This window comes from Medicago truncatula, chromosome 8 (genome assembly GCF_003473485.1).
Source record: "Medicago truncatula cultivar Jemalong A17 chromosome 8, MtrunA17r5.0-ANR, whole genome shotgun sequence".
In the NCBI taxonomy this organism is placed as follows: domain Eukaryota; kingdom Viridiplantae; phylum Streptophyta; class Magnoliopsida; order Fabales; family Fabaceae; genus Medicago; species Medicago truncatula.
The window spans coordinates 13,888,142-13,914,904 of NC_053049.1; the positions used below are offsets into that span (position 1 = coordinate 13,888,142).

The following is a 26,763-nucleotide window of genomic DNA, read 5'->3' on the forward strand; positions in this document are numbered from 1 at the left end:
TATATTAGAGTAAATTACACTCCCCTCCCCTCAAAGATGCTTGAATTACACTTCCCTTCCTTTAAAGATGCTTGAATTACACTCCCCTCCCCTCTTATGTTATGTTAAAATATACACTCCCCTCCCTTGAAAATTAAAATTTATACTCCCTTCTTGTGTTAAAATATACACTCCCCTTCCTTGAAAGTAAAATTTATACTCCCCTCCCTTATAAGATGTTTGAATTACAACCTCCTCCCTTAATAATTAAATAGGGACTACACTTTAATCCATTTTAACATAAGTAAATATTTTTATAATATATATTAATTTTGAATCACCATTTAAAATATATAAATTCGTTTCTTTATAATCTAAATTTAAATTTAAATATTTTGTAATTAATTTTATAATTTAGAGTACAAAATTCACTTTTAAATAACTATACTTAATCGATTTTAGTAATTTTTCACATATTTTAATTTTATTTTGGGTTGTTTCATATTTTATAACAGGGTTTAAAACTATATGTTAATGAATTGTGAATAAAAAATAGAGAAAGATGTGTATTCATAATTTGATTATATTAAAATGAACCCGCAATGTTTTTTTTCTTTGAAGTGTGCTAGATTATTTCTTTGCTAGATTATTGGAAATAAAAAAAAATTATTGAGGGATTAAAGCGTAGATTTTAACTTAAGAGATGAGGGAAATGTAATTCAATCTTCTCTCAAGGGAGGGGAGTGAAATATTTTCTAATATATTTTGAATAAGAGGGGATGAGAGTGTATATTTTAACATAAGAGGGGTGGGGAGTGTAATTTACTCTATATTATACGATAGGAATGCTAACAAAATTTCTTATTTTAAAATCTGAACTCAGGATTTAACTCAAGTTATTCGGGATGGTTCATAGGAGTATATATATGTCCCAAAATCTTGATTGCATTCTAAAAAAAAATGTGATGAATAATTGAGAACAAACAAACGTGTTATATTCTGCAATGAGAAAAGTTAACAAAATTTTAAAAAATATTTGCTTGCAATTTTAAATTCATAATTTTTCTGTACCATTTAAACAAAAACCATCTTAAATTTTAACAACAAAAGAAAGCAATTCTTTTAACTGTGCCAATAATAATAACACACTCCAAAAGCTCAAACGGTAAAAACATTATTCTTTGTTAGCTAAACATGTGATGATAGTAATAAACACATTTCTCCCCCACAAAAAAGGCAAAAGAAAATTTTGATGTTCCAAAAAAGAAAAAGCGCAAACGTTCACAAAATCCCGTAACGACTGCACAAGTTCATCTACCATCTAAAGGGATACTTTACCAACAATACAGTTGACATAAGCTTTCGGCGATGTTTGTTCAGTAGTAAGCCTTGCGAGGATTGTTCTGGAAAAACAAACACAATCACAATATGAAAACAAGGTTACATAGTAACTCAGACATCACTCCAAAACAATTCATAATAGAAGGGGTAATTACCAGAGGATTTGGCCTGTGACGGTAGCCAAGCATCATCCGCTTTTTATACTGCTCATAGATGTCATCCTCAGGAGTCACCTCCCCAGGTTGGACAGCACCTACTCCCAAGTTATCTTTCTTAACACTGCCTGCCATTATAGGATCTGCAATACCCTTCCTAGAGCCCCCTAGACCCTCACCTGCATTATCATCAATGTCAGCACAAGAAAGAAATGGCAAGTATATAAATGTCATACAACAGTTAGAGCTCGAGTTGGACTCTTAAATGCATTCATCGACTTGAAAGGAAAAACACTTGAAGAAATTTTAAGCACCTTCTTTCCAACCCATTTTTGATAAAAGCTTGTGGCCCACATTATTAGCCTGAATTTTGGCCCTCTCAGCAGCCTCCTTTGCAGCTTTCATAGCTGCTGCATCGTTACAGCTAGCCAAGAACTTCTCCAGTTCTTCCTGAGGAATATAATCACCCATGTGATGGCCTTTTTTCCCTGAAGCTGAAGCTGCGTTCAAGATAAAGCATTCAAGAGATTATTACATTTACAAAAAGAAAATTCACAATTCAACCTGTTCAAATAAAATGAAAACAAATCCAATAAAAACCAGGTAACAATCACCATCATAAGTTGAGCCTTGAAGAGATGGAGGAGGGGGCATCTCATCTTTTGAATGCCTAGGTTGTTTGAACTTTTCTTCCTGTGCGGCTTTCTTCATGTAAAACTCCATTAGTGCTAAAGAATTGGCCTTTGATGATCCACCGGGCTCATCTGAACAGATATACAAAACGCATGCATCAATAAAATGTTGCATACAAAGATACATGAGGTTCTTGACAACTGAGAGTCCTACAAACTCGGATACAAATATAATTTCCATCCACTAATCCTTTTGAAAACAACATGATGGCAGCTAAAGTATCATAATGATGGCTAAACTGCCATGCTGTATAAGTATCCCTTACCCGAGCTTCCAACTGAAAATGCTTGTCCTGCAGATCCAGAACCCCTTGGTACGTCAGCACTATCATATAAAGCAGAGGCAGGGATTTGGTAAGTTGACTGCTGCTGGGACGATCTCTGAGGACCATTTGTTGGTCTGGAAGATGGAATGCTTGTCCCTGCTGAGGGTTAAATTGTTCAACATTACAAGCCAAAATAGACTAAACCATGTAAAGAAAAAGAGAAAACATACTGCAGGAATGAGAGGGAGCCTCATCTAATCCCATAAAGTACAACCAAGACAACACTTCTTATATCTACACATCGATTGGCGAATGAGGCATGGGCATATGATTTACTAATTCATTATTCAAGCATCAACCTCCCGCCAAAACAACAATTGCAGTTATGAAAAACAACTCTCAAGAAATGTGAAATTATATTTTCCTTCGATGTGAGAACAGTTGCCAAGGACACCTAGCAATGTCTTACACATGGCTATTTTGCAAGGCGGAGACGGGATTTTCCCTGCCATCCCCACCTCCACCCCCGTCCCTAGTAGGGTCAAACAAATTGATAATGACCTTGTCTTCTCCCCATTGAGGTCAGCAAATCCCGTCAATCTTTTTCTTAATTTTATTCATATGTGTATGCAAGCCCAGACTTATTGTCATGTCTACCCAAAAAACCAAATAGTAAATTCATGAAAAACACTAACCATTTTGATATGCCTGTGGTTCGTTGGACTGTGAAAGGGCCTTCTCCTCTTGAGCAAGCCGATGTTCATAATATTTATAGTCAGAACATTTAACATCAAATAAAAACCTGCATGCTCAAACAACACCACACATTCAGTTAGAAATTACAAATCATAAGCAAAAGACTGATGCAACAGGATTATGAGTTAACTCCAAACATACTTGAAAGGTGAGTCTCCAGGGTTTTTTTGCCATGTAACATCCTCAAATGGCCTTCCATTTTTAGCCACAAAACTTGCAAATTTGTCAGCAACTTTCTTCACTGTAGGATCACTTGGGGGAGGAGGTGCTGCATATCACTTATAAAACTGATTAATACCAAGAGCATGAACAAGGGAATGGAAATTACTCTTGTAGCAGGCGTGCCAATACCCCATTCTTGATAGGTACTTGAGGAATAAGCTGCATTCATGACACAAGATATTCAAAGACGTTTTCTCCTCTTTGCTGAATGTCTTTTCAGTTAGCAAAGAAGGAATATGTGGTGAATACTTCTTCAATAACGAAACTGGGCTTAATGTAGAGGACTCTACTTTTTACGAGAAGAAAACGGCTAAAAAAATAGTGTAGATCTTCCATCAAATAAATACCTCAAGGAGTAGTTCAGGACATGCTTCACAAATACACCCAAGAGGACACTCATTTTATACACCTCTCTACTTCCTTTTTATGATCCAGGGGATAAATATGACAAATAATTTTCTATTTTAAATCAATACATGTATGTTCTTTCATCCTCATATGAAAAATATTGTGATGAAGGGATAAAATTTATGAATGGGGAGATCAGCATTCAAGAAGGAAAAAGCAAGTTTTCCAAGATGCAAAGAGAACAAGAAATTGGAAAGAGACAGGGAGGAAACAAAATCAGAAAGTAGATGCCATCTAAGACATATTGAATTGACAAAAAGCTGCAGTGATCTGTAAGTTAGAAAGAGAGTGTATGGCGTGCATCATCAGGAAACAATATTATCACTAATCCATCAACATGGATAGACTTGGAATGACCAACCATAATTAAAATATAGAATCACTACGTAATAATTTTATTGGATAATTCCTACCAACTATCTTGCATAAGATTTGAGTGAGAAGTAATTACCAACATCAAGCTGTCTTGATGATTGCTCAATGCCGTCATCCTGACCCAATTTTTGCCGTTTTGTCAGTGCATCAATTGAAACATACCCAGCATCTATTTCATCTTCATCGTCATCAGCCAACTTAACAGGGGGTGGTACTAGCTTTGACTTTTGTTTCAAGCTGAAAGCAAGTTTGCCACTGGAACCACCCTGTGAAGATTTCTTTGCATCATTAGCCTTACTAATGGAGGGTTTGGAAGTCAGAGGTCCTGAAACAACTTTAATTGGTTTAGAGTCCTCTGGCTTGGCATTTTTCCCCCTCTCCTGCTCTTGTTGGAGCTGCCTGAACCTCTCCATAAACGAACCATCATTGACAAAGAGGGTAGGAGGTGGTCCCTTGTCCATCGGTTAAGGTCCAAAATAAATAATGTGGCTTTCAGCAACTCACTGTTTGACAAAAAAGCTGCAAAGCTTTTTAGATGTTGCAGTTAAATTTAAAGTCATGGTTTCTTTCTATCCAATATGTGGTGTCATTTAAACCTTCAAAGAGATAATAGTGTTGTATATTTATGTACAAATATATAACATAGGTCACAAGAACAATAAACATGAATACCAGACCAAACATCATCAACAAGACAATAAACCTCGTCAGAAATCATTCATAAATGAAACGCAGACTAAGAGATAAAAGACCGTTTAATTATGAAATTCATAATGATCACGAGTGCAGACATGAACTATGGACAATAGACTCTGCTGAATGAAATCACCATACCAATTCTTCCATCAAACTAAGAAATGCTAAAAAAAATGAAAAAAAGGAACCCACTTCCAATTCAAAACCGTATTGACAAGAGGCAATACTTCACAGAATAAGAAATATAGGAAACAATAATTAAAAATTCTTCTTTGCTGAAAGATAATAGAATTTCAATTTTTTTATTGATCTGAATTTCCATGACAGACATTCTATGCTTCTCAAGCATCCATAATGGAAGCAAAATACGAGCTGAGAAAAAAATAAAATTTTGGAAAATTTATGCCTTAGAAGAAAAGTCTAAAAGAACATCACTAATGCCCTCCCAACTTTTGAAGTTTCATACCTGCCAAATTAAAAAGGAAATCCTTCTTAGAAAATCCAAGTTCGTAAGCAAAACTGTAAAATGGCAATGCTCCAAAGTTCTAGTTTATCTTAAACCAGTTTACTAACCCATTATTCATAACGAAACAGAAAACCACCGCTGGAATATGCATAATTGCCACAACAGTTAAACCTACCCAACTGTGCTATAATCTAGCTGGAATAAAAAACCACCAATCTAGTCTCTAAACTACCACTCTCTCCAATTTAGTACCTAAATGATATACATATGATAAGTAGTCCCGAGTATATGAAACCCGTATATGAAAATCCTTCAATTTAGTCCCTGACATCTTAATAACAGGGACTAAGTTAACAGATTTTATATACTTTAAGGACTAAATTGAAGAGTGAGCAATAGTAGTTTAGGGACTAAATTGATGGTTTATTCATTCTAGCTACTTCATATTAAGAAAAAAGCTATTATTTTTTTGTTGCCTTTGGCATCGCTTTGAACATAAAATTACTATTTTTGGTGTGAACCAGATACCTAAGAACGCAATTGCATCGACTAATCCCTCGAGCTAGAGCCAAGGGGACCACAATGGATGTGCATCAAAATACTATAATGACAATAGATCAATAGTGGCATGCATGACCCAAATTACCCACAAAGGTTTCTTCAGATAAAAAAACAAACTTTAACGTGATTCTTCAATACCCTATGATTAATTATAATCAAATATGATTTTGTATCAATACATAACACCAATCAAAACCCAGATCTTGAACATCGAGGAAACATACAGTAAAAGCTATCAACACTAAAATTCAGGGGTAAAAGTGTCACAACAATCAAATCCCTAATCTAATTGAGCCATATGATCCGAAAATATAAATCCTAATTGAAAAACAATAAACTGAAGAAAAAAAAAGCTACTAATAAAAAAAGACAACAACGTTGTTAATAGAAGTACGAGAAACTAACCTAATGAAAATTGTGTGCGGAATTCGATGCAATCGATGATGAATTGAATAAAGGATGAGGATATTGGTGGACCAAAATGGGGTAATCGGTGAACGTTCGCTCACCGAAGAGAACAAGGATGAAGCTCCAAGTTAAATATATTTCTGGTTAAAATGTTTTTAGATTTTCAATCCATACAAAATTACTTTGCAATTTGGCAAAAAAAAAAAAAATTACTTATTACTTTGCAATTGATATTACTGAAATGAAAAAACAACCGCAAAATAAGAAAGTTAATTTTTTTTAACAACTTAAAATGAAATTATATAACAAGATAATTCTTATACAAGAAGTGTTAGGAATAAGTAAAGAAAAAAATGTAGTTACGTAACAAAGTAAAACACCAAAAAAAAAAACTAAATACTAATTACATTGTATAAAAAAGAATTGAACCACCGCATACAGTAACTAAAAGCAAAGTTGACGTGTTTCGTCTTCAGTCATTTATAAGAATGTGTATTAACTATAAGATGTATTAACTTTGTAAAGCCTATGGTAGATAATATCATTTTTATTCGTGACGATTCTAACATTTTTTTTTTCTTTCCAGTAGGGTTGGCCCTGGCCAAGTGCATCCAGTCCCTTGGCATAGGGCCTCACGCTTAGAGGTGGCCTCAATGTTTAGAAAAAGGAAAAAAAAAATTTGTAGTTACGGACAAAATTTGTCACTAAATGTCTTTTTTTCGCAGGTAAAAATCATGTTTGAACCATTGCTTATATATTTAACTACAATTTAATTGTCTATCACTGTAAATAGTGTTGGATTTTTTTTCTTTCAATTCTTTTTAAACGAAAATTGTCAAGTCTGTAACCGGCCTCCAAATTGTCGGAAACGACCCTGCTTTCTAGATAACCAAAACTGTGGAAAACCAAATCAATTGAAGTAGGTTCCATTTGTATTTTGAGAAACCTCCCAAGACACTAAACTGTGACAAGTGATCCTAGAGATAATAAGGTGTGATCATAACAAAGTTTAACCAATCATAAACATATATTCAAAGATGATAAAAAAACAGTCGCAATGAAGAAAAAGATGAGGCGCGTCTTCCGAATTACCACAAACTCCCATGCAAGACTAAGTATTAACTAAAATTATCGCTCTTTTGATCAAGTTGTCTTGGAAGGCGGTCGCGAATTAAGCGCCACACAAAAAGATTAACTTTCAAAGGAACATCTCGTGCCAAATTACAAAATTATCATCTGCAAAGTTTTGTTGATTTGTTGATAGTAAAAAATTATAAACACTACTAACTGTAAAAAAAAAAAAAAAAAAAAAAAAATAGGAGCATGCAATCTCCACAGCCACGTGTCATTAAAATCATTCTACAAAACAATTGAATTCAATGACCCAATACACTCCCTCAGCTGGTCCTCCTCCCAAGTCCATAACATCGCAAATTCCAAACCTCACCATCCTCACTCCAACATAAATGTTTCATCTCAGCCACAATAGTCATTTTATTCCCGGAGAGCTCAAAAAGGAGGTTGAACATATCCTTCAAAACCCAACATTCCAACCAAGGATCCTACCAAAATAAAAATGAAACTTCATCACCTCACTCACGCACAGAATTATCATATATTCATCTTCCCACACCCGCACCAGCACCCTAATTAACATTGATTAAATTATTCCACCATGTTGATCCTCCCTTCCCCTCTACACGCAAAATACAACTTTCCTCCCTAAACCTAGCTGCTAAGACTTTATACCACAAACTCCCCCGCTCCTCCTTCAACCTTCTCCACCGTTTACCTACCAGGGCCATGTCAAATTCCCTTAATCGTCTAACCCTCAAACCGCCGTTCTCCTTTTTAAAACAAAAATCATCCCAATTTATCCATGAAATTGTCTGACATCCTTACTTCCCCCTAAGAAAAATACAATTAAAAATAGATTTGATAGAGGAAAGGATACATACGGGAGCCTTGAAGAAGGAAAGAAAGTAGACCAGAAGAGAGAACAAGACAAACTTCAAAAGAACCAATTGGCCCCCCAAAAGAACCAATTGGCCACCCAAAAAGAAGTTTCTACTATTCCAACTCAACAAACTAGATTCAATACGATCAAGGAGAGGTTGCCAAAAATTCAATTTGTGGGGGTCGCCACCAATAGAAAGTCCTAGATAAAGAAAAGAGATGTGTCCAGTTTTACAATTCAACGCATAAACAGCCTCAGCCATCCAAAAAGTAACTACATTAACACCGACCAACATGCTTTTATTAAAATTGACCTTTAGGCCTGAGATCGCCTAAAAAAAGATAAGAACAACTTTCATGGATCTAACATTTGCCCAGCTCTTACCTCCAAACAATAAAGTGTCCTCAGCAAATTGAAATGAGAAACTGAGATGTTATCCAATCAACCAACTGAGTAGCCTGTAAAGAGCCCAACCTTCATGGTTTCATTCATCAGAACATTAATGCCTTCAACAACTAGTAAATAGAGAAAAGGGTGAAGAATGGTCTCCTTGACAAAGCCCTCTTTCAAGTTTAAACTCATCAGTTGGGCACCCGTTCACCAAGACTAAAGCAGAAGTTGTTGTCACACATTCCATGATCCATTTTCGCCAAAGGTAGGAAAGTTCATTTTTGCCATCGCCACTTCGAGGTAATTTCAATCAAGCGTGTCAAAAGCTTTTTCAAGGCTTAATTAGACATTTGGTTCCGTAATTAATTTCGAGGATTGGTTTTGTTCCCCTAATTAATAAAAGTTACGTTTTGGTCCTTTAATTCCAAGACAAGAAACCACAAGGAGGAGGACAAATCGCAGTCAAGGAAAAGATGAGTAACTGTTTCAACCTCTCCACACCCTGTTACACAAGCCAAGTCGTTCGCATGAATAATATTCCGCCGCAAAAGATTATCTTTAGAAGGTAGCCGGTTACGCAAGAGACGCCACACGAACAAGGAAAACTTTCACAGGAATATTCCTATGCCAGACATCATCGACAAGACTCCTATCCACCTGATCACCTGAATTTGTGAGAAAGCGATGGGAATCCCGCACCGAGTAACCATGCACAGGATCTAAAAGCCATCTCCACGAATCAGTAACATCAACCTGCAAAACAATGTTATGAAACATATCGGAGCACTCCCTCAAACTCTCCTCCTCCCAGGCTAACAAACGCCGTCTCCACTCCCACGCCCTTCCCTCCATCTCCTTCACAGTACAATCCTTATTTATGGCTAAATCAAAGAGCCGAGGAAATTTGAATCGCAAAGACGTTTCCCCGACCCAATGATCGAACCAAAATAATGTTGTCCTACCATCTCCCACTAGCCGACGAACATTGTTGTCAAACCAATTTCCCAACCCCTCGCCAAACCCCCCCCCCCCCCCCCCCCCCCCCCCGGCTCGACATATAGACCTCCACCACATTGAATCATGCCTTCCCCCCTCCCTCAATCAGCCCCCTACCTCCCCATAACGGGCCTTCAAAACACGATACCACAAACCCTCCTTGTCGGACAACATCCTCCAACACCACTTCCCCAACAACGCTAAATTAAACTCTCCTATTGTCAAAACTTGAACATGAACCTCAAACCCTTTAAACCTTAGTTCGAACCAGTTGATCTATTCAATCTCTTTTAATAACATGGTTAAATCATTTTACCTTTTCTTTCTTGTTTTATAGATCAATCATTTTCCTTTTCCCTGGTAACGCTAGCCTAATGATTATCACAAATCTTGCAAATATTTTTTCTATCATTGTTTGGGAAGTGACTATCAGTTTTTTTTAGGGAAAGGGATCATCAGTCTATTTGCGCTTCATTATGGGACATGACTTATGCAATATACTGTTCTTATATAGGTTTATCATAATTCCGAAACCACTAAATGGCAGGAAATTTGCGGAATGTAAAAGTAAAACTCTTTTAATCATAAAATCTTAGACATCAAATGTGATAATCATTAGACATCAAATGAGATAACAAAGTTCAACAAGTAAATCATACAAACGCTGTACATAGCAAATTAATTCCCTAAAAAAAAGAAATTAGTTGTCTACTTTTTTGAAAGTTGGTATGCATAGAATTTTTTTTTTGGTGGCCGAGGTTTGAACCTCGAACTTTGCATATATTATGCATGGTCCCTACCAACTGAGTTTAACTTACAAGGACTGATATGCATATAATTTAATTGTGACAATATAAATTGAATTGAAAAATTAAATAAATAATTATTTAAAAAATAATTATAACAATCTTTTTAAAAAATTATGTGTGTTCACGACAAAAATACCAGCTCATATGTTTTGTAAATGCAACTTATGTTGGTTGCTGCTTGAACAATTGATATATGTAAGTGTTGTCACTGAACTCTTTAGGACAGAAAAATAGGGATCCTTCTAATGTGCCTCTAAATAAATTTTAACTTACACAGTTAAAATTATACAAAATAAGCAGTATAAAACATATTTTTTATTGAATGGTTAGACACTTTCAATAGTTGAAGAATGAAAGGTTTATGGTTCGGATACGTACACCTAATTGCTAAGATTAGCTTTTGTAAATTTGAAGCGGATTTATTACGTGGTATAAATATTTATTTTGTGTATCGGTGATAACCACATGTCTTGGGCTTTTAATATTTATCATTGAAAAATATTTCTTTCATGTTTTTAATATATCAATGACAAATATTTATCATGTATTTTTTTTATATTAATCAATGACATATTTGTTTCATGGGTGATAAATATGCATCCCGTAATCTTAGCTCAATTGGTAGGATATTACATATTATATGCAGAGGCCAGGGTTCGAACCCCAGACACTCCACTTCTCCACAATTAAATTGGTGAGCTCTAACCACTAGACAAAAAAAAATATGCATCTCATGGACGATGACTCATTTTCCAAAAAATACTAAATTTAACTATATTTTTTGTAGTAACTAAATTTAACTAATTGAGCAATGGCAAACAACATTTGTCACTAGGGGTGGAAAGAGACCAGGCAGGCTTTGATAGGCCTAAGTCTGACCTACGAAAAAAATTATAAGCTTGAGCATAGCATATGGCCTATCATAGGTTATTTTTCTTGGTTTGGTCTGATCAATTTAAAAGTATGGACTTGCCTGAAAGCCTACTTACATGTCTACTTCACATTAAGGTCATCAAATAGTTCATTTGACCTACAAAATAGGCTAAATAGGTCTTAAAACCTAATTAAAAGTCTATTTCAGTACAAGTAATTTTTAACTAGATTAAAACCTACTTAAAAACCTATAACAACAAAGTCTATTAAGGTACTAATAGATAGAGAAAAAGATGTTTATATTTTTAATGTATGCAATTATTTTAATATAAAAAAAATATTTTTTTGATAAATAAGTATTAATAGGCCAGCCTATTAGGCTTAACAGGCTTTTCTTGAAGCCTAAGCCTGACCTATTTAATTAGACATGCTTTCTAAAAAGCCTAAGCCTAGGCCTATCTGCTAAACAGACCAGGCCAAAACAGGTTAGGTCGTAGGCCCCTATAGGCCGACCTGACCTATTCCCAACCCTATTTGTCACATGTATGACGAGGTTAGAATTGGTGGTTTTTGTGTTCTACATTTGATTTTAGCCTTAAATCAATCTATTTATTTTTTTGGAAAAAATTTTAAATTTTTTGTTAAGTTTACTTATAAAAATATACATTTGAAAATAAATTATTTTACATTCAACCCACTTTTATCCAAAAATAATTCATTCAAAATTCATTTATCTTTGACTCTTTGTAGAATCGAACATACACGAAGACCCGTTTGAATTGACTTGTTTTTGAGTTTATGTCAAACAACTTATGCAAACAAATCAATTTTATATATTTTTGAAAAAAAAAGTAACTTTTATATATTATTCATAAGTTTATCATGGAGTTTATGAAAAAATAACTTCTTAAAATACAACTTTCAATTCTCTAAAAAAAAATAAAAAATACAACTTTCAATTATAAAAACTTATAAATGAACGTAAAAATAACTCAATTCAATGGAGCCTCAAGTATATTGTAGATGTAGAAATAAAAATATCAATCATTGATTAAATTATAAAGTACCAGCAGTATTTTATTCTCTAAAAATTAATAATGGATCACTGATTCTTGTGACTGTGAGGTGCTTTTCATTCACTGAAAAAGAAACAAATATGGTAAAATAAAATCTATATCTATCTATATATATCACATGCAAACTCATCCTCATTGCACTTCACTCAACACAAACACAAACACATGGCTTCCTCACTTTCATTACTCACTCTTCTTCTCCTTACCGTCATCTCCACCGTTAAATCCTGCCCGCCATCAGACCGGGCAGCACTCTTAGCCTTCAAATCTGCCCTAACAGAGCCCAACCTTGGCATCTTCAACTCATGGTCAGGCTACGACTGTTGCCGTGGCTGGCACGGCGTCAGTTGCAACCCCACCACCTGGCGCGTTACTGACATTAACCTCCGCGGCGACTCCGAAGACCCAATCTTTCAAAACCTCACTCACTCCGGTGACATGACCGGAGAAATCTCGCCGGAGGTTTGTAAACTCGATGAACTTACCACTCTTGTTGTTGCTGATTGGAAATCCATATCTGGTGAGATACCTTCCTGCATTACCTCTCTTTCTTCGCTAAGAATTCTTGACCTCACCGGAAACAAAATCTCCGGCAACATTCCCGGCAATATTGGAAAGCTTCAGCATCTTACTGTTTTGAATCTTGCTGATAATGCAATCTCCGGTGAGATTCCGATGTCGATTGTGAGAATCTCTGGTCTCATGCATCTTGACCTCGCCGGAAACCAAATCTCCGGTGAGTTACCTTCCGATATAGGAAAACTCCGAAGACTGAGCCGCGCGTTATTTAGCCGAAACCAACTCACCGGTTCAATTCCCGATTCGGTTTTGAAAATGAACCGGCTTGCGGATTTGGATTTATCTATGAACCGGATAACCGGTTCGATTCCGGCTCGGATAGGGAAAATGCGGGTTTTGTCTACTTTGAAACTTGATGGTAACTCCATGACGGGACAAATACCTTCGACTTTGTTAAGCAATACGGGTATGGGCATTTTGAATTTGAGTAGAAACGGGTTTGAAGGAACCATACCCGATGTATTCGGGTCAAAATCGTATTTTATGGTTCTTGATTTGTCGTTTAATAAGTTAACGGGTCGGATACCCGGTTCGTTATCATCAGCAAAGTTTATGGGTCATTTGGATATAAGCAATAACCATCTTTGTGGAACTATACCAATCGGGTCACCATTTGATCATCTTGATGCGGCGTCGTTTAGTAACAATGATTGTTTATGTGGAAACCCATTGAAGACTTGTTAATTAATGTGATACCCAAAAAAAATTATTGTTATTATTGTATTATTATTACAGTGAAGTGAGGCTTAAGTTAAGTTTGATTTTGAATTTGATGTAATATGTTTTTGTCATGTAATAATAATGTAATATTTTATAGTGGACAAAAAATATGGGATCAGATGCAAGTCACATGCTATGCTTCTGCAGTTCTGCTTTGCATGTGGATATGAGAAGACATAGGTCATGCAAAGTTGGAATATTGTTGTGTAATTGCATGTGAGTTTGGTTGACAACGTGAAAGATTTGGATTATGATCCCTTTGGTCGGTTTAGCTTTTTATTCTACAACATAATTAAAGAAGATTATAATTAGATATAGCCATATAATTGATAATGTATGTGTGGATCTCCAGGCTTATAATGTCTAATAGTACTCATGGTAGACCATAATAGACCAATAATAGTATTTATTAGATGACTACTAGTGGGAAAATATACTTTGCGGTGTGTTTTATAATGATTAATCCTCGTAATAATAAAAATAATATATTTGTAATAAATGATGAGATTAAACCCCTCATATTAATCTCGTTCTTTGGTTTGGATACCGAGTTTTAGAAAGATAGAAGTAATTTGTAATGATGGCTAGTTTTCAAACAAATCAAGAAAATAGTTGTAAAATAATTGATCTTGATGGACCAAGAAGATTGGTTGGATCGGAGAGCAACGCTTCGTGTTGAACAGATAATGGGTTAATCATTTACAAGCATTTTGACGTTCAAGTCAACAATCGAACAAAAGTGATAGGTAAGAGAGTTAACAATTGTGTGTACCTTGCATAATTGTAAAAGGAGTTATATATGTGGTGTTTGATGAGGAGTTGTAAGTGATCGTTGCAAATGGTGTTCATCAATGGTGCATAGTATAACCGTTGGAATGCATTGAAGTGCTATTATGTCCAAACGAGTATTAAATCAAGAGGCTTCTATGTGTAGTGGTCTTTGTCTATGTTGGGTGTGGTTGAAGATTATCTCCACTTCTTAAATAAATGGAGAGCTTTATGTCTCGTATTAAGGAGTATGATATGTCTCATGTTTAGTGAGACTTATATTTGATGGATCCACCACACTATTTAATGTATCTTTCCCTCTGATTAATGTCGCCCTCCATTTATTTGAGTAATGGAGAGGATATTGATACCGCGAAATGTGATCGTTGATAAAATACTCGGGTCGATGGATCAAAAGTGCATTCCTACATGGAGAGTTAAATGAGGAGGTGTTTGTTGATCACTCTTTGGAATATCAAAATGAAGATAAGAATAACGCGCATAGGTTGGAAGAAAGTTTTGTATGGTCTTAAGCAGGCCCTAAGAGCATGGAACACCAAAATTGAGTCCTATTTCTGTCAAGGATTTGAGAAATGTCCTTATGAGCACACGTTGTTTATTTGATAATCAGTCTATATGTTGATGATCTCATTTTTATAAATCATGATTTTATGATTGCAACATTTAAAAATTGAATGAAAACAAAGAGTTACAATGACATATCTAGAAAGACTGGTTTACTTTTTAAGGATTGAAGACAAGATGGTGATGGAATTTTCGTTCATCAACATAAATATGCAAAAGAACAAATCTTACAAAAGTTTGGAATGGAGAGTTGTAACATGATCTGCAATCATATTATACCAAGATGCAAGTTAACCAAGGATGAAAGAGGAAAGACAATATATATTACAAAGTACAAACAAATTGTAGGATACCTCATGTACTTAGATTGCCACTAAACCTAACCTAACATTTGATGTTTTTAAGGAATTACACATTTTTGCAATCCTACTTTACATATACTTGATTCCCCTTTACTGTTAGGGGGAAACTTTCTTCACCCCATCATGAAATCGACCATACACATCCAGAAAAAACAAATATTTTATATATCATCCATAATTGCACCTCTAAAATTACCTTAAATTTTCAGCAATATAGAGATGAAGAAAGTTTTTCCTCTCTTGTAAATATATGAGCACGGTCCACCACAGCACTAACATTCACATTTTTGATACCCCACACAAAAGCACCCATTTCTGCATGTGAATGATCACATGGTTTTCACTCACCAACCCAAGTGTATTATTTCCCTTTTCTTTTTTGCAACCCCACACCACAGCCGCCAGCAGCTTCCTTTATTTTCATTTTTCTACTTCAAATTAAGATTATCGTTACAGTTTGTATTGCCTTTTTGTCTTTTATATACATGCTTTAAATCCCATCAATAATGTTACTCATTTCATGTTACAAGTATGTCAAAGAAGTTCCCTGAGTTTAGCTCAGTTCGTATAGATATTGCATTATATATTCAGGGATTGAGATTCGAACTTCGAACATCCTACTTATTCATCAGATGAATTTTTAAGTGTTAAGGTTACTTCAAAAAAAGTATGTGTAGGAAGGAGGCGAGCTGGAAATAACAATGTTTTTCTAACAATAAGTTTTGATTTCCATGTCTGATTCAGAATGATTTCCAGCAGTTGAAGATATTAAAGTTGGAAATCTCATTATTATCTATAGTATTCTGTCAAATCTCAAGATCTTATTTAGTTTTGATCATCTTGAATTTTCCCAAAACCCCCACTCTATTCATAAAAACACCATCGACATTATTTAATGCCTTCTGGGTCTGTTGAGTATCCTAGTGGCTCACTGATTGTAGCTTTGCAAAATATGTGGCACATATGAAAAATTCAGTAAGATACAATTAGTCATTCATCTAAATAAATTCAGTAAGACAAGTGACACCTATTTTTTATTTATAAATAGAGGCATAAAGCAACCCATGTTTTCCTATACCTTCCATATATCTATAACATATCCTGAATGTCCCATGCAATTAATTCGTCCGTTGAATCTCATAAGTTAATTTCTCGTTAACAATTGTGAGTACAATATGAGAGCTCAATTAAGGGTGTTATTTATAGCTTTCTTTGGCTTCCTTTTTCGTAACAGCTAGCATTTGCATGTTTATCTCCGATCAGTTACCTATAGTAAGGAACATGTATGGCTTATCTCTATTTGAATATTCCGCCAAAAGGCTTTGATTTTGTTGTTTTGGGTGGTAAGGGAAAAAGGGTGGTCTCGTGGGTTTATGTGGCGTCCTTGTCTGTGGTTTTTTGGTCCTATTCCAATTATGACACTCCATAACCCCCAAGCGCGAGTCTTAGTTAAGAGCGAAGTGGTTTGACTAAGACATGGCGCTCTAAAAAGGGGCATGACATTAACTACTTTATTACTTCCTTTTTTAGCATCCTTAACCGATGTCTCATGAGCACCGGTTAGCATTTCCCATAAACCATAAATGGAACGTCGTCAAATATAACAAATTCCACTACAACCTTCGAACAATCCCCAAACTTATGGCCAACAATGTTTTTGAAGAAGTCAAACTAGTCGACTGAAATTGACACTAGAGAGAATCGAATCTGAGACCTTGAGATGAACTTCTAGCCAACAAAATTAACTACAACCAGATCATCTTTTGCTTAATAATCTTTCTAATATACCCACGAAGTGTCCCTTTCTTGGCCATTTTAGCAACATACATTTGTAAGATCTGTGGATATATTTTCATAAAGGATTTGTGTCATGTTTATTTAGGTGGCAACTATATACTTGAATTGCACAGCAATAGTTACATCATGGCCTTGTGTTAACCCTAAGTCACTACTAATGTTTTTTTAATCAGCAAAAAGTATATTGAAATTAAAAAAGAGCACCAGAGAAGAGATGCTCAAAGTTAAAGTGTCTTTACACCATATCATCCTTCACCAATGAAGTAAATACCATTACATTCGGCCATTTAAACCCAAAGAAACGCACATAGGAATAAAGCTTCTGATTTCCGAAGGAAATATTGCCAGATATAACAGGGGTACACAACGAACGATCACTTTTACATCGAGATCTATCTAAACACTTGATCAATTGCTAGCACAATCATCATCCACAAATTATGGTATACTTTAATTTAGAGGGGAAGCAAAAGTAAGAATTGAATCTACAGCACAAGTACAATATGAATTTGTGAAGCTTGTTAAGTCATTAGTAACTTCTTGAGCTACAAGAACAGTTCTCAATTTTCAAATTTTTGTATGTTTTGCTTTCATGATTCAGCATGGATACAATGGAAAATTATTTGCAAATTTTGAGGTGCTTGATCAAAGGAAAACTCTCATGTCTAGTGCAATACTAGGAGGATAAGAAAATTACAGTTGATTTGTAAGTTTATATCACTTGCCATGGACAATTTAAAACAACAAAATAATCAAAAGCATGCCATCCCGTTTAAGGAAACAGTATAAAAAGATAGAACAAAATAAATTCACTATAAATGAAAATTGTTCAAAACGGATTATTTTTTATTTATCTACCAAAAGTTAATTTGAATATTGAATCCATGTATAGATTGAACAGCAGTAATCTAATCAGGCATTTATCCTTATAATTCAGATTCAAATCCAATATTCCAAAATCCTTCCGGAGTCAAAGGAGGAACATACTTATAACGATGCCTAGAAACACCATCATGATGCTCACAACGACTATTTTGCTTATTGCTATCGGGGTCCTTACCATCAGCATTAGGAAGAACAGCTTCATAGAACTTCCTACATTGTTTGCAGTCGACTCCTTTTAAATTTTCGCGATCAGCCTTCTTTCTCACTGGCTCAATGTACTTGAAACTCTTTTTACTGGCCACTGTAATGGAAGATTGCTTCTTCGGGGGACTGCTTTTGGCATTCAAATCCTGTGTTTCGTCATCTGAGCTGTCCATGCTAATGTCTTTCTGAATTGGTTGTGCGGGATCTTCCTTATTCAAATCCTTATTTAAATTATCTCTAATATTTTCAAGAGGAGTATCAAGAAAGTCATCATGAAGGTCATTGCCTGCTCGACTTTGATGAGACCGGGTTTGCCTCCAGGAAGGTGCAGGCCGCTTTGTACCAGACACAGAAGCTAATTTTGTACTGGGTGGACATTTTTGGACACCATGGAAACCGGAAGAGGAAGAAGGAGCTCCTTTGTCATCCTCCAATGCCTTCTCCTTCACTTCATTTATGTCACGCACAGCAACAAAAACTTCAGGAATTTTTTTCTCAAGGCCTGAAAACATATCAAGTAGATGATGGGCGAGCAATTAACCTAAGCTGTACACTTCACTGTTTCAACATCGCATTTTGCCAACAAAACCTATGCATGTTAATGAAACTGGATGCATATGGATCAAAATAAAGGCCACTTCAAAATCTATCTTAGAAGGATCAAATGGAGTGAAGTGGCATGTATTGAATAACAGTAATAATAGGTTCTAATGTTTCAATTATTCAAAAGGATTTAAAGGATATGCACTATCAATGTAAAATAGTTTTACACTAACATCAATAAAAACCCACTCTTTGCCACATCACCCCACTTTTGTAAAGGTATTTTGAAATTGGTGGTATGACATGGAAAAATGGTGGTCTCTCATCAGATGTCAAGGTAACAATGATTTATACTAACGGTGTATGCCCATTAAACTCTATTTAAAATAAAGAAGAAAAGTGTGACCGAAGACAGATGGCCAATTATGGTGGCAAGCCAAAAGCTCGCTGTATAAACACGGCGTTGCAGCCTATGACTGTTTCCAGATAATCTGCCAATGCAAAAGTGTCATAGCACCACGATGGCAGCACTTTGACAATACTGGAGAAGAATGAAGTAAACTGATACATGTATTGGGACCAACAGTCCAAGGAAGCCCAACTAAGTACACCACAACACAAACACACAAAGGCACACCTTGAATAGCAGATTTTAATTGATTCCATTTTACTCACATTTCTAGTAATGCCTTAATGATTCCCTAGAGTCTGTTAGAAACTTCCATTGTTGTTAGACCCTTTCCCTTACTGTTAGTTTGTTGTAATATCCTCCGCACACCTGGCACCTGATGCAAGTAATCAGGAACCAACTCACCTATATATTTGAGTATTGGTAAATGAATGAGGTAGATTAAGACCAATTCCTCAGCTCAGAATCCCATTTTTCATAAAGAAAATGACCCCTTATTCCTTAGGTGATCAATTAGCAGTCAAACCGGTCAAAGCTTTAACGATTGGCAAACGTGATAAATTTCTATATTCCTATAGTAAATAAATATCATGAACTATGATTCTATCTCCGGTTATTACTACCTCTTTCTCAATATTGAAGTAAACCTAAATGAATGAAGTGAATAATTTCAGTAGTTTTCATTATCCCTTTCCTACTTTGAATCCCATTAACTGCTTAAAAGGGTTCATGGTAAGATTACTACCCTATCATAAACCTAAAGTAATGCAATCCATTCTATACAATTCTCTCTTTTTGAATCCCTCTAATTTGAGCTACAAGATGCAACCAATTTTTTCTCCATTACAACGTAAAAGTATCAAAACAACATAAAAAGTAGCCAACATCCCTATTTGGATAAAGGACTTATTTTTGCAGCGTATAGCATAAGCAATTATGTATAAGCTATTTCTATGATAAAAGATAAAATGAAGTCAACTTTTTGTGTATAAGCTATAAGTTGTTTTCATAAATCATCCTACAGAGCTTATGAAAATAGGCTGAAAACAGTTTATGAAAATGTCATAAGCTGTTTTCATAAGTTCTCCTGAAAAGTCTCTCACAAGTACTTATGGTATTACATAAGCTAAAATATGTCAATCCAAACAGACCCCAACTCTATTCCATTTCATTTCAATTATTGTTACACATCAAAAAAACAATCTAAAACCATGCACATAATATAGCAATATGGACTAAGAAAACAATTCAATTTACCTTCAAAATCTTCATCTGGGATTTCAATCTTCACTTTAGCATTTACACAAACATCCACTTCGGTATCACGGTCTTCAAAAGCAACACCTGCAATAAAAAAACAGTTTCACAACACACAATTAACACAAAAACACATCAAAAAGTCTCTTTAATCCACATTTACAACATTAATCCATCTTATACCTTGTTCCACAATTGGACTCTGATTCTTCCCCAAATCACTCTCACTCTCCCTAATCATATTCTCCTCATTAAGACCAACCTTTTTCCTCAAATAAACATGTTGAGATTTAAGCCTCTTATACGCTTCATTCAACCGATTCCTCTTCAATTTCTCATCCTTAACCTCACACTTCAACAATTCAACTTCTTCAACCAATTTCCCACACAAACCTTCATTCTCATCACATTTCAATTCCAAAACCTCAACATCCTTCACCTTCAACCTTAATCTCTCCTCCAAATCAACGATTTTCCCTAACAACTGCGCGTTTTCACTCTCACAACTCTCCAATTTCGCAACCGCGGTTTTCCGCTTCTCTTCGCACGATTTCAGTAAAGAATCTTTCGAACGGATTAGATCAAGGAGATTCTTCTGCAGCGTCATGCCTTCGTCGAGTTCGTGTTCGAGTTCGGTGATACGGCGACGTTTTGAGTCGGAGTTTTTGGAAGTGGATTGGAAATTAGGGTAGAGTTGGGAGCAGAAAACGTATTCGATTTGGGAGATTTTGTCTTTGGCTTCTTGAATTGATGCGACGAGGAGTGTGCTGAGACCGGAGACGACTTTTTCGTCGGTGACTGGAGATGAGTTTTTCGCCGTCGATGATGGAGGTGGTGATTTTGGTGAGCGCGTGTGAGGTACTCGCTCTGTTATTGCGTTGGTTTCGTCCATGATGATAGTGTTGAGTTTTGAATTGCGAGAAAGGGTGAAGGAAGGTTTTGGCTTTTGAGACTGAGGGGTATGTAATTGAAATGAAACTCTCGCGCGCGATTCTCAATTTAGTTTCAAAACAGGGGAAGTGACTCCACATAGTAAACAAAAATTACTTAAATTGTGTTTTTTTATTGAATCAAATATGAATTGGACCGCATCACAATAGCAATTATACAGTAGTTTTTAAGTGAAATAAAACATCACCAAAAAAAAAAAAACAAATCAACACCAAAAAAAAAATCACCAAAAAATAAAAAGATTTCTGCTCTTCACCTAGCACAAAACACTTGCAGTGTTGCCGAAAATATCCATGCGCTAGTTAATTAACGCAAGTATAAAAAATACGAGACTTAGTTTTTACACATGCGTGACTTAAGTCACGCCACGCGAGTTAACTCACGCACGTGTTAATTTCAGCGTGAGTTAACTCACGTAGCGTGTTAACCTGCGTCGCACGAGTTTATCATTAAGGGATTGACAATTTAACATACAAATAATAAAATGCAATATATAATTGGTAACGGTGAAAAGAAAAAAAAAACACAAAACTAAATAGGAAGACGGCCAATATTGGTGTAAACACCTCAAACTAAAAACTAAAAACGCGAAAAGGATATTCCAATTCTAAAAAAAAATATGCATATCGATAAAATGCATGTTAAATTAGAATACCAGTTAAGTAGTGGTATGAGAGGAAGGTTGCAAGGTCACGTCCTTCCAATTGCAAAAATCAAAATATCAAAATATGTGATTCTTTAATTGTCTGTGTAATTTACCACGGTTTATGTTTTTTTTTAGAGAAACATGGTATAGGGTTTGTATATATAGCCGAGTTTACATGGAAATTAGGGTATTCATTTTTTAAATGTATTAAATAAGTGTACAACAACTTATCAAAAAAAAGTCAATAGATATATACAAACAATGACACAACATGATAGGAATGAAAAACTCATGAGTGAGGAGAAATATTAGGGATTGTTGCATTTTAGAGGGAATTTGTTAGGTTAAATTGCTGCTAACCTAATGCAGCATTTTAGAGGGAAATTAGTAGGTTAACTTGTTGCAAATCTAATAAAATTAATAAATGAGAATAAAAATTTTATTTTGGAAAAAAATATTACTTTTGATAAAGTAACGATTACACAACTTTTTATTAAAAACTTACTTATTTTAGATATTTAATCATTACTCTTAAGGCACTAGTTAACATTCTCCAGCATTTATCTATAACTTTACAGAAACAGACAATTAAAGAATTAAGGCTTAAATGCGTTTTTGGTCCCTTAACTATTTATTTGGTATCACTTTGGTCCCTTAACTAAAAAAAAGATTGTTTGAGTACTTTATCTTCATCGCATTACCTGTTTTGGTCCCTTCCGTTAAAAAAATTCAAAAAAACGTTAGGCTTTGTATTATTCATCTTCTTCCTTCTCTTTCAATCATCTTCTTCATGATCTTCATCATCAACAACACACCAACCCATATTTTTTTTTTCCTTTTCATCATCTTCAACAAATATATAAACATAATCAATTTCATAACTTAATCAATAACCAATTTTTTCATTCATAAACATCTCTTTCAATCTAAACAACACAATTTCTCAATCTCCCTAAAGCAAATCAACCAAAATCTTCATATCTATTTCCTAATTTATTTTTTTCCAGATTCAATAACAATGGGAAAATCAACCAAAATCTTCAAAACATCCACAACTACTACAACTAGCAGTTGAAAAAATCCAGCAATAAAAATCCAAAAATTAATTATCAAGAAAAGTGACTTTGGTGCTAAATCCAATTTGGTTAACTAGCACAACACCCAATTGAATCCAAGGTTGAAGAACATCACCAATTTCCAAAATTTTTTTCTGAGGTAGATTGAGTGTTGTTGGTGTTTTTGAGATGATGAATTTGAGTTTTTAAATGTTTTATATTTTAGGTTTGAATATGAATGAAGGTGTTGAAGATGATTTAATTTTGTTTGGAGATTTGTCTTTTTTTTTCTTTGTTGTTGCTGCTGCTTATTGAGTTGTTGTTATTGTTTGTTCTTGTTGTTGGTGTTGTTCTTTTTTTCCTTTTCTTTTTCATGAAAGTGTTGTTGGTGGTGTTCTTATTTTCCAGAAAATGGGGGAGGAAGATGAAGAATTTAAGTGGAGAAGATGAAGAAAATAAATTAAGTTTTTCAGCCAATGCCAAAATGACACGTGGATAGCAGTTAACGTTTTTTGATTAAAACTAACGGAAGGGACCAAAACATGTAACGGAGATAAAGATAAAGTACCAAAACAATCTCTTTTTTACTTAAGGGACCAAAGCGATACCAAATAATAACTTAAGGGACGAAAAGAGCAATTAAGCCAAGAATTAATGATTAGTTGTTTCTTTTAAATTACGAACCGATCACACAAGAAAGTGATGCTAAATTTAACATCTCTCTTCGAAGTAAATTTATCTTTGGTGGTAAGACGGTTAAAAAGTAATCCTTCATATAAACAGTGAAATCTTCAAAGGGACCAAACTATTTCAAATGACCATACATAAGGGGGATCTTTTATATCTTTAACATTGAATAATAACACATAAGTTTCGTTAAATGAATACATATCATCAAGGCTAAGATCTAAATTCAACGTCTCATCACTTCTTTGGTTAAACAACACATACCATCGTTAAATGAATAACAACACATACCATCGTTAAATTAATCATTCTTTTAATACGCTCATTAATCATCTCTTCACTCAACCACGGCTCGTGCGAAAACAACGTCTTATTCTCGTTCCCTATTTTCTTAGAAACATTATCCACAAACCATATCCTTCCACTCGCCTCATCACTTCTCTCAATACTAAAAATATCATTCTACCACACTGAATCTATGTTTCTCCAATCAACCACTTCGCCATTTTGGAGCCCATATTTATGATCTAAAACTAGACTTCAAAGTCCATATTTATGATGTTCTTTCAGGTTTACTTCACAAAGCAGCAGCCTCAAAGGAGATACATGGCATAAAAGTTGCGAGATCCGCTCCTCAATTATCTCATTTGTTCTTTGCTGATGATGGCCTCCTTTTCTCAAGGGCTACCCCTCAAGATGCATCCAAGATTCTCAATATTCTTGCTTCCTATCAACAAGCCTCTGGCCAAATGGTGAACCTTGACAAGTCTGAAGCCTCCTTTAGTCGAAATGTGCAGTCAGAAGAAAAACATATGATCTGTAATATAATGGGAGCAAAGGCAGTAGAGGCTCAGTCTAGATACCTTGGGTTTCCTATCCCATTTGGGAGATCAAAAAAGGTAGTCTTCTCCGTTGTCATGGACCGGGTTTGGAAGAAGGTTAAAGGTTGGAAGGAAAGATTCCTATCTAGAGCAGGGAAGGAGACACTTATCAAAGCAGTAGCACAAGCCATTCCAAATTACATTCTGAGCTGTTACAAAATGCCGGTGGGTTGTTGCAAAGAAATAGATTCAATGCTTGCCAAATTCTGGTGGGGGTCAAATTCAGACCAAAGGAAGATTCATTGGATGAGCTGGGAGAGACTGTCAAAGGCTAAGGCTGATGGTGGTATGGGTTTCAGAGGCATGGAGGAATTCAACAAAGCCCTTCTTGGAAAGCATTGTTGGCGGCTTGTTACAGGGGACTCCTCCCTCCTGAAATTTTTTTTCAAAAGTAGATATTATCCCAAGGGTGAGTTTATGACTGCTAGGGAAGGATACCAACCTAGTTTTGCATGGAAAAGTATTCTAAGTGCCAGGGGATTAATTGACAAAGGTGGATTTTGGAAGATTGGTAATGGGAGGAAGGTGAGGATATGGAAGGACAAATGGCTGCAGGACACGGGTCTTATTGATTGCAACAACCCAGTTTTACCACTTCAGGTTGATGCTCTTGTCTCTGAGCTGATTGATGAGGACACCAAACAATGGAACAGGGACCGTATCTCCTCTTTTTTCGAGAGGGATGTTGCACAAAAAATTCTAAATACCCCTTTATCCTTGAGGTTACCAGCAGACAAATTGGTTTGGAACTGGGAGAAAGACGGGGAGTATTCGGTTCGGTCAGCTTACCACCTCCTTTGCGATGAGAAAGCAAGACACCAACCAGGCCCTTCAACACCGCAAAGAAACAAACTATGGAAGGAAATCTGGCGTGCACCTATTCCTAATAAAATCAAAAACTTCATGTGGAGGCTTGCAAAAAATATTCTGCCTACTAGATCAAACCTCCAAAGGAAAGGTATCTCTCTTAAGCTCCAATGTCCTCTCTGTCATACTGAAATTGAATCATCTCACCACCTCTTTCTGAAATGTGATCTGCTGAAACTCACTTTGTTTGCGTCCCATTTGGGCTCCCACATCCCACCTGACATTAATTTGCACGATTGGCTACTGAAATGGCTAACTTGCCAAGATCCCTTGGGGGTCCAATTTTTTTGCACGTTACTATGGAAATTTTGGGCTTGTAGGAATGCATCAGTCTTTAAGGGTATTCCTTTAAACCCTTCTCTCCTGGCTGCCGAGGCTATGATTTACGTCCATGAGTACAATGAAGCAAACCCTCGAAGAAGTGTCAGGCTGGTGAGGGATGTTGTTCAAACCCCTGCGCTAGTCACAAATTTCTCTATTTTTGTTGATGATGGTTGCTGTAACGGAGGTCCAACTACCTGGGGGCTGACTGTTTGCAACCAGAATGGGGAGGTGATCCTAAGCAAGTGCAAGAGGGAAGATATAGAGGTTGGTTCGCTTGTGGCAGAAGCTTTGGGGTGCGTTGGGTTGTCCAAGTCGCAATGGATGAAGGTATCAGCTCTGTGTCCATTTGTTCTGATGCAGCTAACGTGGTAAATTGTATCAACGGAAAGTCTAGTTTCGCAACAATCAACATGATAGCTCAAGATTGCAAGGAATTGATGTCTAGTATTTCCAATGTGTGTGCTCTATTTGTTAGTAGGAACCAAAATTCTAATGCTCATAATTTGGCCTCTTTGGCAAAAGTTGTGGGAGATAGAACTTGGATAGGTTTAGTCCCTGATAATGTGTTGCTTTCTGTTTATGGAGATCAAAACTCTACCTGTTGTAATTCTCTAAGCTGTTATCCAGCTAGCTGTTAATGAAAGCTGTTTTCACTTCAAAAAAAAAAGTCCATTCTTCTCACTCTTTAACCTCCAACACCACTTCCCTAAAATGGCTAAATTAAAAACTTTACATTTTGTGAGGGGTGAAAATATAGTTGTAAAAAAATAAGGATTTAAAATATTATAAAATTTCAATGCTAATTTTTTTGGTGTGA

The 26,763-nt window shown here is 35.5% G+C and overlaps 3 protein-coding genes across 6 annotated transcripts; 1 reads left to right on the forward strand and 2 right to left on the reverse strand.

Moving 5' to 3' along the window:
* Positions 1-1,069: 1,069 nt before the first annotated feature.
* On the reverse strand, positions 1,070-6,470 carry LOC11446217 (SURP and G-patch domain-containing protein 1-like protein). 4 transcript variants are annotated; one of them, XM_024771987.2, is made up of 9 exons: positions 6,323-6,470; positions 4,271-4,697; positions 3,331-3,457; positions 3,129-3,235; positions 2,434-2,592; positions 2,090-2,239; positions 1,790-1,975; positions 1,476-1,654; positions 1,070-1,382 (listed from the first exon to the last, which is right to left on the reverse strand). In XM_024771987.2, exons 2-9 carry the CDS (start codon positions 4,653-4,655, stop codon positions 1,356-1,358), a joined length of 1,320 nt encoding a protein of 439 aa, XP_024627755.2. In that variant the 5' UTR covers positions 4,656-4,697; positions 6,323-6,470; the 3' UTR covers positions 1,070-1,355. The 4 variants fall into 4 exon arrangements, with proteins under 4 accessions (XP_024627755.2, XP_003627716.3, XP_039684878.1 ...); XM_003627668.4 differs by having other exon boundaries at positions 4,271-4,713; positions 6,323-6,469; XM_039828944.1 differs by having other exon boundaries at positions 4,271-5,356; positions 6,323-6,440.
* A 6,079-nt stretch (positions 6,471-12,549) lies between these two features.
* On the forward strand, positions 12,550-13,996 carry LOC11412909 (DNA damage-repair/toleration protein DRT100). Its single transcript, XM_003627670.4, has one exon. The coding sequence runs from the start codon at positions 12,592-12,594 to the stop codon at positions 13,687-13,689; it is 1,098 nt and encodes a 365-aa protein (XP_003627718.1). The 5' UTR covers positions 12,550-12,591; the 3' UTR covers positions 13,690-13,996.
* A 4,066-nt stretch (positions 13,997-18,062) lies between these two features.
* LOC11445150 (protein gamma response 1) lies at positions 18,063-21,555 on the reverse strand. Its single transcript, XM_003627671.4, has 3 exons — positions 20,719-21,555; positions 20,536-20,622; positions 18,063-18,828 (listed from the first exon to the last, which is right to left on the reverse strand). Exons 1-3 carry the CDS (start codon positions 21,425-21,427, stop codon positions 18,164-18,166), a joined length of 1,461 nt encoding a protein of 486 aa, XP_003627719.1. The 5' UTR covers positions 21,428-21,555; the 3' UTR covers positions 18,063-18,163.
* Between the last annotated feature and the right edge of the window lie 5,208 nt (positions 21,556-26,763).

Coding starts and splice junctions, on each gene's coding strand:
- LOC11446217 (XM_024771987.2), bottom strand. CDS start 4,655: ATGGACAAGGGACCACCTCCTACCCTCTTTGTCAATGATGGTTCGTTT. Junction 2,240..2,433: donor ATTTTCAGTTGGAAGCTCGG/GTAAGGGATACT, acceptor ATATCTGTTCAG/ATGAGCCCGGTGGATCATCA. Junction 1,655..1,789: donor AAAAATGGGTTGGAAAGAAG/GTGCTTAAAATT, acceptor ATGATAATGCAG/GTGAGGGTCTAGGGGGCTCT.
- LOC11445150 (XM_003627671.4), bottom strand. CDS start 21,427: ATGGACGAAACCAACGCAATAACAGAGCGAGTACCTCACACGCGCTCA. Junction 20,623..20,718: donor GAGTCCAATTGTGGAACAAG/GTATAAGATGGA, acceptor TTTTTATTGCAG/GTGTTGCTTTTGAAGACCGT. Junction 18,829..20,535: donor CCCAGATGAAGATTTTGAAG/GTAAATTGAATT, acceptor ATATGTTTTCAG/GCCTTGAGAAAAAAATTCCT.
- LOC11412909 (XM_003627670.4), top strand. CDS start 12,592: ATGGCTTCCTCACTTTCATTACTCACTCTTCTTCTCCTTACCGTCATC.